Source organism: Apium graveolens, chromosome 1, assembly GCF_009905375.1.
Source record: "Apium graveolens cultivar Ventura chromosome 1, ASM990537v1, whole genome shotgun sequence".
NCBI lineage: Eukaryota > Viridiplantae > Streptophyta > Magnoliopsida > Apiales > Apiaceae > Apium > Apium graveolens.
This window is the reverse complement of record NC_133647.1, coordinates 202,953,212-202,964,154: the sequence shown is the minus strand read 5'-3', so window position 1 is coordinate 202,964,154 and position 10,943 is coordinate 202,953,212. Positions and strand designations below refer to the sequence as shown.

Here is a 10,943-nt window from a genome sequence, read left to right as displayed (position 1 = left end):
TAATTAAAATCAACCATATAGTATGCTACAGTAAAGATAAAAACCTAACAAAAGGTATAAAAGGGTACCTTTGGTTGGACACGTTAAAATTAAAAAATTATCGAAAATTTAAGAATTATAACTATGTCTAACAACTCAAAATCTTGTTTAACAAGAAAATGCGTGTTAATTCCATAATCAATACTTTCACAATTTTTTTTGTGAGCTGTTAGTATCATTTAATGCTTGATAGCTCAATTATAGAAATCGACCGATTTTTCAAAATTTGCTGATAATATTTGACCGATTCGCTAAATCGCTAATAAATTATCCAAAATTTCAAAAATCGCCCGATAAATCACAAATCGGAATCTCAACCGATTAGTTCCGAAATTTTTAAAAACTGTAAAAAACTGTAACCATGACTAATAATATCTTTTTGCAAGTACAAATTATAAAAATATTTAATACCTTTCAAATAAATGTATATTATAAGACTTTTAATCTGACTGGTAATTTGTAACCAGAGTAGAAATGAAACCTCCATTTCTTTGATATAGCCCAATCTCAGTAACTTGTGTTCTAGAAAATGCTCGGAATAATCATATTAGGTTAGAAAGGAGTTTTCCCGAAACATACAGATTGTAAAAACGTAAAAACGGTTGAGGTTAGACGATTCCCGATTGTACAAAATAGTTTATAATTACTCGGAAAATAATTTATTAACTCCATAAATCCTTTACAACTATCACAACATGCGGGTCCTCCAAAGCTCTACAAAGAGATACATTTCCAGCTTCAAACAAATAAAAGGTAGTTCGACAAAAAATATATAAGATCAACAAAAGAATATCAATACAAACCATCTTCGGCATGCAGCCTCTCCTAAGCTGAATGAGAGGGTTCCTTAATCCATCACTATACCCCTAGAATGGGAATTTGACCCGTATACGAATTGAACCTAAACTACAGAGCATCCTTAAAGGACAAAACACCTAGTAGCTAGAACAATATAGATTTTTCAAATCGCAGGTTCAAGAATAAAATCCTTCCAGAATTCTCTCTTATATTTGTAAATGAGACGCCTGTGATTATCGAACCAACACAAAACTCTATCCACGCTTGCCGCAACTCTTCTCCCACACAATATATCTAGATGAATGGAAAGCCAAAGAAAAAAATAAGTATTTCAAAATTTGAGTAACAGAATCCTTTCTGCCACTGTAATCATGAAGGAGGTGCAGCTCCTGATGCTTTCTCCAACTTTTCTTTCTCGATCTCAACTCTTCTCTGCTCCGCATGCTGAAAAACAGCATTGGCTAGTGCTTGATTATGTAAATCAAGTGCTTGTGTAAGGGACTGAAATCTCGATTCATCAGATGCTCGTAAAGCTATACAAGGAATTGGAACCAAAAAAGATTATGTTTAGCTCAAAGAAAGATGCTCAAATGTTTAATTTAGATAAGCTAATGTCACTGTATATATACCTTTGGTTGAATCCACGAAGAACACAAAAGGGTCAACTTCATCAATTGGTGACTGCTGTTCCTCATCATCACTGTAGTCATCGTCTGTATCATCATCGTCTTCATCATTTGAACGGAAAGCCCTCGCCTGAATTAGCTTAAAATAAGTTATGCAAATATCAATGTCTCCTGATGGTTATGCAAATAAATTCCCATATGGCCATATTACATCAACTGACATAAATTCTGTGGTCCCATTAATGAGATCTTATATTATATATTTTTAACAAGTACAAAGGCATATACGTAAAATACAATTCAAAACTCAGCACATCCACAATTTAGTAACTACAGTTTGCCCATATGAAATGAAAAACAATTTCAATTATAAACAAAAACTGATAAATATGCTATAAACTAAATTTTAGATTTTGAGCTACTAATCCCTGGCAGTGTACCTAGTGGATATTATAACCTCTTCTCTTGCCTAGAGGATGTCGAGGGTTGAAGCCTCAGTGGATGAGCGGAGGCAGGTGTGAGGGTATTTTTTTTATGCAATTGACAAACAATATGATATTTTGAATACAATGTATATTAGTTTTGGAAAGACCAGCATTATGAATATTCCAGTTTCTTGTTTTAAATCAACTAAAGTTCTTACACACCTGTGCAGCCAATCTTTGAAGTGTTTTGTTATTATCTTCATCTCCGTCCTCGGCATCAACTCCCATTTCTCCGTCCTCGGCATCATCCTCCTCATCAGACTGCAAGCCATTCATATCATCATCATGCTCAGCCTCTGCTTCCTTTGCAGCTTCTACACACAATAAATCATATAGGATATGATCCTGTTTGGCTAAGCTTAAAACTCCCAGCTTTAAGTTGAGAGATGTTTGTTTGTGTAATAAGCTAGAAAGTGACTTGAAAATAGAAAAACAGCTTATAGTCGGAAAAACAGCATAAAGTCGGAAGTGGTAGGAGCCTAGGAGGTACTATTTTCAACAACTTATTTTTTCAATAAAAGGTCATATCATCAATATCATCATTCACATGTTCAACTTAAAAATATTATAATTAAATTTTAGTAACTCGTAATTTACACAACAATAGAATTAGTCAAATTGATGGTTAAAATTTTTACTATTAACTTTACGTCACAAGTCATTTTTTTAAGTTCAACCAAACAGGCTCCATAGTGTGACAATGAAAAAAAATTAGCTATTTTAGAAGAGAATTCATATAAAATCACTCGGAATGAACATAAATAAGAAGGGGGAAGAAAAGAGAGTATTCGTTCACCTACCTGCTACTTGATCTTTGTACGCAACAAGTAGATCAAGAGTGGCCTTGAAAACACGCTGCAAGGCCTCCACCGGTAACTGATCTACAGGAAGTGGGATTAATGCTGTTAAACCCAAACAGCAAACCTTTTTATCGTGTTCTCTGAAACATCCATATGATAAAAATTCCATGAGAAACAAACTAAGTGTATGTTTAAAGCAGAAAACTCGGAAACAGTTAAGCACCTCTTAAAATTTACTCGTACTCCACTCTTTTTAGTTTGTTGCAACATCTGAAACCAATGGTTGAATATTTCTGTAGCAACACCAAGTTTTTGCAGTATGTTGAGTGTCAAAGAAGCATTGTAGTAAAGGGCGTTGGCAATCTGCAAAAGAGCAGATGCACTGTTGATCAAGATAAGCTTCAGCACACACAGTATCTTGTGTAATGTGTACAATACTTTCATGTCAAGTGTAGGCAGATCTGAGTTTTTTATACAAATATCTCTTACATTCCTATAATTGTGTTCTATCTTATCGTCATGCACAATAAATAAATAAATAAATAATGCATCAATACAGATAAGTAAAAAGTTGGAAAAAGTTCACAGCCATGCGGAAATTGCATGAATGTTCAGACACAATTGTTTAGGGTTTAAAGGCATAGTCAAGAAAATTAGAATTTCTTCAACAATGCAAAGCAACAAGAGAGGCGCAACACATATTTAAGACACTGAAATCAGAGTCTACAAGCATAATTTATTTATCATTGACAGAAAGGAGACTTCATAATCATACCACTTGCATCAATAGACATTTCAAATATGCTCCCTCGGTTCGACGCAACCGATCGACGGTAATTCTTATATAAGGTTCAATCCAGTGATCCACCCGCTCCCTGCAGTTTTGGAATACCACTTCGATGAGCTTAGGTGCAGGCTCAATATCATTGTCCTCCATATTTTTATCAACCATGATCTACACAGCAACAAGGTACAAGTAAGGAGCAAGGTTTTAGGACAGAATAATTATTTGAGAAATTGTTTAATCAAAAGTCAACTCACAACTGAAATCACATTCCAAAGACTTTGCTGGTAGTCTGGTTCCTTGCAAGTGAGGTAATGCGCTGTACCCCTGGATATAAAATTGTCTAGAGGAACCAGGATATCTAAAAAAATAAAATTAAAACATGCCGAAATTAGAAAGAAATTATCTTGGTGTTTTAATGAATGGACAATATATAGAGTAGCAATTACAAGATACGCTCATCTTGATTATCCTGCACAATGGAAAACTATATCCCCCCGTTTAAATATACAATTATTAAGTCACTGGTTTGTTACATAAATTTCGCTTTTTATATATGATTGCACATACGAATTAAAAATTCTGACCCCGTAGATTACTTGAGACAAAACTGTAAAAGTAACGCATCAACAAATAGTTCAAGTATACTAATCACTACAATAAGCCTCCTAACAATGAACCTGACATTCAAAATAAAGATCAATAGCTACATCGTCTAAACATAAAAGTTCTGACTAACAGTTGACTTGTAGTGTTGTTCACTGGTTCCTCCAAGTCTGATTTTAAAGAGAACTTCAGACCTCATGAGGGGTGTAGAAAATTAACATATTGTATCTGAACCCTTTGAATGCCATGTACCATATGTGGGAACACAATAACTAGGAAACACGTGACTAAACCAAAAAAACAGGACACTTCTCATCAGCCCCATTAATCCAGACTATCTAGTATAACTGTCATCTATGGATCATGAAGCACCTTTGCTCTTGGAAAACGATTAAATAGTTAAAATTTTGTACAACAAGAAACAGAACTAATATAACAGATGAAATGGTAAAATACTAAAATCACCCTATATAGGACCTAACTCCAACCCTAGGCGGTCAAATTGATAATGCATCACATGGATTAAAGAACAGAACATCAATTTGCAGAGCCTACCAAATCTACGAAAGAACCATCACATCTATTTAGATAGAAAACATAAGAACCCCAATAAACATGGTAATCGCAAGGGGCGCATTGTACTATAACTTACTTGAAAAATAATCTATAGCCCAGTCAGATAAAGCTTCCATCAACAATGGCCAAAGAGTCCACATTTCCATGGATAGCGTCGGTGAGTAGAAAGTCATATATGATAAAATTTCTAAAACTTCCTCAAAAACCTCTGAAAAATTGTGTTGATAAAAAAAATGTGTTAAACTGCGCTCAAAGAAAGAGTAAGCCAGAGTTGCCAAAAGGATAATAGAGATGCTGAGCTGGGATCGAAAATTAGCAGACTGATGAAATGTAATTATTAACGCAATAAAAATTTACTGGACGACATCTAAGTCCTTTAGAAACTAAAAAACAAGTACCTTGTCCATCAGTAGTCAGCATCCGACGCATTATTGGAAGTAGAGTTGGCTCAATGTTGACAAATAGCTGAGGAAGGCTGCTCACCGACTCAAGAATTGTGCTTATGGCCCGCAAGCATCCTACTGCTGCCAAAGCACCTGGATCATCAGCGTCATCATTATCCTCTGCAGTATGCATACACCTCCAAAAGGCAGCAGCCTGAACAAGATTCAAGTTATTATTTAAACAAGATAAAAGAAAAGTAAAATAAAAGGTAAGGAGTTCAGAGTGTCACCAGATTCTGACACAATCCAAGAGCAAAGGGTGCCATCTCTTCACCAAACTTGTCCACAATAGTCTCCAGTGTAAACACAAGATCCTCATTTTCAACTTCATTCATAAGTTTGAAAAATTCTGAAAGAAAATTTATGATAAGTAAAGAGCATTCGTCAGCAGTGCGTCATAGCTAGTAAATTATGTAATTCTTTTACATACCATCTAGTAATTGTGGAAGAATAGGTCGAATCTCATCCAAATCTGCAAACCAAAATAAAAGTATTAGATAACAGAAATATCCGGAAAACCAAGATAGGAGAACAAAAAACACTGTACCCTTGCAGGCTTCAACAAATGAACGTAATGCAAAAACAGAGTCCACGCGAACTGGAAGCTCTGGGTCTCGCATCCCAGCTACAACGCTTTGTAGTGCTTTACGGAAATTGTTCGTGTCTGAGAAGTTAATATGTGCATATTGTCCAGCAACCCAGGCTGCCTGGTATTCCAGATCATATAACAATTCTTAGAACCAGATGATAAAAACCTTTAAACACGTTCAGTACAAGCTTAGTGAGTATAAATCGTTGAAATTCAAGTAATTCAAGACTACAAGTTGGATTCTACTAAAGGCAGTAAGAACATTAAAATGTGTTATTAGATTTATGATGTTAATATCTAGAAATCTTAATCTATATAGGTAGAGCTTGAATAATAGAAAAGACAGAAGTATAAATTTTCCTCATACATTATGTATCTACTTACACATATGAGAGCCAATATTAATGTCCAAAAATCCAACTACAAGTAATATTCAAGTTACTACGTCCATAATATGCAGAACAAAGTGTCTAAGCCATCCATGAACAATACACAGTAAAAACCTAAAATATTACAAAATTTAAAGCAACAAGTTGTCACAGACTGCTGGAACATAAAACTAAACATGCTGGAACTTCCTTGATCAACCAGATATTTGTACTCTGGCATGTGTAATAAACTTAGTGAGAGTTATTTTCAGGAACTCCATTACCGCATTCCATGAGATAGATCAGGAACACCATTTTACCTTTATAATTTTTTTCCCAGATACTACCACTGGTGAAATACAAAAAAATCAACAAAAAAAAAGAATTCTACAGCAACACAACACTAATCAACCTGTATTTTCCTTGAAACAAAATTGACCAAATAAAATAAACAAGGACTCAAGAAAAATTGCGATATAGTTGAATGTTAGGTCTGAAAGTACATAACAATTTGTTCGTGCAGTAAATACTGGGAAATTGAAGGTTAGTCATAAAGTATAACCTTGGCTCTAAGATGGCCCACAGGACTGTTGAACTCGGGAAAAACATGTTGCACTAACATGTGCTCAAGCTCAGACTTGTAAGGTTCTGTTTGTTTCAGTTTATCGCATAGTGCTCCAATTGCAAGTAGGGCACCATCTTTCTGTCTATAGGCCTTATATTCTATTGCTGCCTCATTATATCTGCATAGAAATAAGTCTATTAGCATGAGAGAATTACTATTAGATCTAGTTACTGCATATATTACTACATTTACCTTCTAAAAATCTCCACAACGTATAGTATAAACTTATGAAGGTTCTCTTTCCCACGCTTTCTTACCAACTCGCTAACGAAATCCATAGCAGCTGTCCTGGGACTATATAAATCCTCTATTATGTCTGCACAGAAAGAAAAAAAATATCACCATATTGGGAGTTTAAACTACACATTAATGACCATCACTCAATTCTACTGTACACCAACTACAGGAAGATCAATAATTTATGTCCCGCTCACAACCAAAAATAAGACAATATACTGATGACTCACCATAACCCTTCCTGACATATTCATGTGGATCTTCATCCCAAAGCTTTTGGTCATTGTCATTGAAGCACATAAGAGGAAAAATTATCTCAAAAAGCAGAATATCCAGTCTTGGTTGGAGCAGATTGTACATAGTAGCCTTTGAAACACTGTATGAAATTGGTAAGGTAAGTTAAGATCCATAAAAGGGAAGGAAAAACATCTTGAAAAAGCAGGAAGTAAAAAAACACGAAGCAGATGTCTTAATATTAAGCAAATAAAACGACTTCTTTAACTAATCACGATATTGTAAGGTGGCAATTATGCATCATATTCTTTATAATACAACTCAAAAATTAGCACATAGCAAATTCTCCTTGAACTCAGCATCACCCTTCATTTTCCTCGAGTAGGATATGTATAAATAGGTCACACTAGTTTCATCCCTATATCAGGAACAGAGAAAGGTACAGATTCCGGCCAGACATGTGTAAAGAAGTTCAAAATGGGCGTATTGGTAGACATGAGATTCTGAAGACATAACAAAATGAAGCATCATCATCATATATATAAAACTAAGCCTCCAAAGGATTTCCATTAGCAGACAGTAAATATCCAAGATATAGTGGACTGATGGTTCATGAAAAGATAAATTTTACTACACCAGTAAGGATTAGCTTTTTTTTTCTTTGTCAATAAAGTTTATCCATAAATATTAGTTGCCAAAATATGTTGACAACACCCCATCTTCTCCAAATAATGACCACTATATTAGATGTCATAGTCATAGATCATATAATTTAGCTAATATATATATATATAACAAAGTTTTGTAAAACTCAAGGGAAATTGGTGAAACATATGAACCTGCTGTTTAGATATTGCAAGATAAGGTTGGTAACTCTGTCAGGCAGATAGCCACCAGCCCTGATCACATTTAACAAATTTAAATGGCATTCCAAGATCTTTCCAGCATAATTTGTCTGGAACATTTTGGCAAAAGCTCTGTTTTCTGGGTTTTGAAGTTTCAAATCACCGAACCTGTGAAACATCAATAGCCATAAGTATATCATATGTCTGTGCGTGTTACTGAACTCTAATAGATAGTTGAAATATTCAAATTTAATGTCCTCACCGAGTGTAAAGACGATTTAATATGTGGACTGTCCACTTTTTAACCTTCCACCAACCCCAAGATTTCCTGACATCTGGATCAGCTGGCTGTCCCTCAAGAGGTACAGGTCTCTCCAATATATTTAGGAAAAGAACCATCCAAGCATTGAAAACATTCGGATCAAATATTTGCTTTGGAATCTCCAACTGAAATTTTTGAGAAAATACCAATATACAAGAATCACATATTCAGGAATTTTTAAGTTAAATAACCACAAACTTGTGGGAACAAAATCTTCATGGGTAGCCATAAAAAAAATACATACATATATGGAAGACCAAAATATTTTGCAGATGAGCTTGATCAAGTCTGCAACTTCTATTGAAGGACTGGGAATTTGGACAAGACCGTTAAATATAACCATCAAACTAGGGAATGTCTCTTGAACAATGTGATGAACGGGTATCCGCTCCTCATCTGACTTAAACCTGTAATGAACAACAATATAATAAAAATTATTGAAATGCATCAACAATAATCAGTGTGACTGATTCGAATTACAGTATTCATATAATAACCCTTGAACTCACTCATATTTTCTAGAAAGGATCCTCAGCACGAACAAAGCTCCATAAACTTGCTGAGCTTGTAGACTATGTTTCACCCAGTGTAAAAGGCTTGGCCATTGCTCGGGGTAGTCAGAATGTATAATCGTCTTGAGGCACTCACCAAGCTGCAGCCTGTTAGAAAACAGTGTCAAAATTAACTACAAAATGGTTTATAATAAAAACAAGAATAGTATTATGCCAAATCAACAAGAATATTATTGCTAGCTCAAACTTATCTCAGCAACAGAAAAGAACAAAACACAGACTGAAAACATTATTGGTAGTTCAAACAACTTACCTCAGCAATGGGGGTACTTGGACAATGAACACAAGAATATTCTGCCGAACCAATTCTTTGTCAGCAGGCAGGATTTTTGATTGCTCACCTGTGCAACAATATTTTTACAAAATCACTCCAGCAACTAGGTTAATTTCAAGAAAACTCTAAATCTTACTCGAGGCAATATTTTTATACCTATTTCTTGAGGTGACCAGTTTTTGGCAATAAAGTTCTTGAAATGTATACTTGCAACTTGTCGTACCGCAATGTCACAATTCCCATCTACAATAATTTGCAACATCCTAACCAAATGCTGAGGTGCATACTGAATCTACAAAAATTTAAAAGTAAAAAACAGAAACAAATCAAAACACCTCAAGATATACATACAAATACAACACCTTGATCAGGAATCTTGAATACCCATTTCAATCTTAATCATTAATTTACCATCTTTACTAATCAAAAATCACCTGACTAAAGTCTCCCCATATATAGATACAAAAAACATGTATGTATATAATAAAGATAACCTGATTAAGACTTTGCTCAGCTGCCTTTCTCTCATCCGGGTTTGGACTAAGTGCAGCTTGAAGAACAACACCAAGACTTTGAACATCCATCTTCACCAAAACCTATACATACAAACACATATATCTATCTATGTAGAGAGATTTAGAAGATTGGCTTTTGAGATTAATTCAGATACAAATCAATTTACAATCTTCTTGCTTTAGGGTTTAGAGAGAGAGAGAGAGAGAGAGAGAGAGAGAGAGAGAGCAGGTGTAGGAGAGAGACAGAGACAGGGAAGACTGGACCAAGACAGTGTGTGTATGTATCTATCAGTGTGTGTGTAAGTATAATTTCACAAACTGTTTTAAGGTACATAAAATTTGTATTTATATCATTAGGGTTTTTGGTTTTGGTACAAAAAAAAAATTGATGGGAATTGGGAAGGTAGTTTCTTATGGGTGCATAGATACAAGAGCTGTAATTATTAATTTTACTAGTTTGCAGCCATTGCGATTTTAATTAATATTTATGTATTTTTAATTTTATTTTGTATAATTTTATTAAAATTTTATATAAATAATTAAATATTAAATAATAGTTATATAATTATAAAATTTTAAGTTAAGTTCAAATAATATAAATAATATATGATTGATGAGATATTATTAATAAATAATAATGTAAATATTTGTTGTTGGTGAGTGAAATTCGAATTTGAAAATTTATATGTATTTTTATAAATAATATAAATGTTTGTTATTAACGAAATTTGAAACTGAAAATTTGTAGATTGTATTTTTTAATATTTGAATCTAACTGTTCTGATTATTTGATAAGAAAATTTGATGATCGTGAAGGAAGAAGATAACTAAAATGAAGGATTAACCAAATTACAAATTATATAATATATTATAGTACAGGATAGATGCCTTTTTTATGTAATTTTATATTTTTTTTTGTTTTGTACTATAACTCTTAGTTGTATCATGTATGCATTTTTTATGGTATTTAAAATACTTTTCTTTTTTTTGTTTTATTCTAATTTTAGCTTTTTGAAAGTACTAACAAAGTTGGATTAAACGTGATACAGGATAAAGGTTGATTTTCATGGCACGGGCACTTCATCTTGTTGAAGCTTTTAGGAGGGAATATTTGCTTTTTTTGTTTGGCACATTTTAAACACCCTCGATGTTGGAAAATTTATTGTTTTGATGTATTTTATAAGTTTGTAATTTTAATAATTCTT

The 10,943-nt window shown here is 33.7% G+C and overlaps 1 protein-coding gene across 2 annotated transcripts; it reads right to left on the bottom strand.

Moving 5' to 3' along the window:
- Nucleotides 1–675: 675 nt before the first annotated feature.
- LOC141679037 (importin beta-like SAD2) lies at nucleotides 676–10,057 on the bottom strand. 2 transcript variants are annotated; one of them, XM_074485522.1, is made up of 22 exons: nucleotides 9,718–10,057; nucleotides 9,380–9,515; nucleotides 9,203–9,290; nucleotides 8,887–9,036; nucleotides 8,622–8,784; nucleotides 8,318–8,502; nucleotides 8,050–8,223; nucleotides 7,207–7,352; nucleotides 6,932–7,055; nucleotides 6,677–6,857; nucleotides 5,705–5,864; nucleotides 5,588–5,629; nucleotides 5,388–5,506; nucleotides 5,113–5,311; nucleotides 4,791–4,922; nucleotides 3,790–3,893; nucleotides 3,524–3,703; nucleotides 2,972–3,111; nucleotides 2,749–2,888; nucleotides 2,111–2,262; nucleotides 1,467–1,602; nucleotides 676–1,370 (listed from the first exon to the last, which is right to left on the bottom strand). In XM_074485522.1, the coding sequence occupies exons 1-22, from the start codon at nucleotides 9,805–9,807 to the stop codon at nucleotides 1,207–1,209; spliced, it is 3,105 nt and encodes a 1,034-aa protein (XP_074341623.1). In that variant the 5' UTR covers nucleotides 9,808–10,057; the 3' UTR covers nucleotides 676–1,206. The 2 variants fall into 2 exon arrangements, with proteins under 2 accessions (XP_074341623.1, XP_074341630.1); XM_074485529.1 differs by having other exon boundaries at nucleotides 1,467–1,593; nucleotides 9,718–10,055.
- Nucleotides 10,058–10,943: the final 886 nt, after the last annotated feature.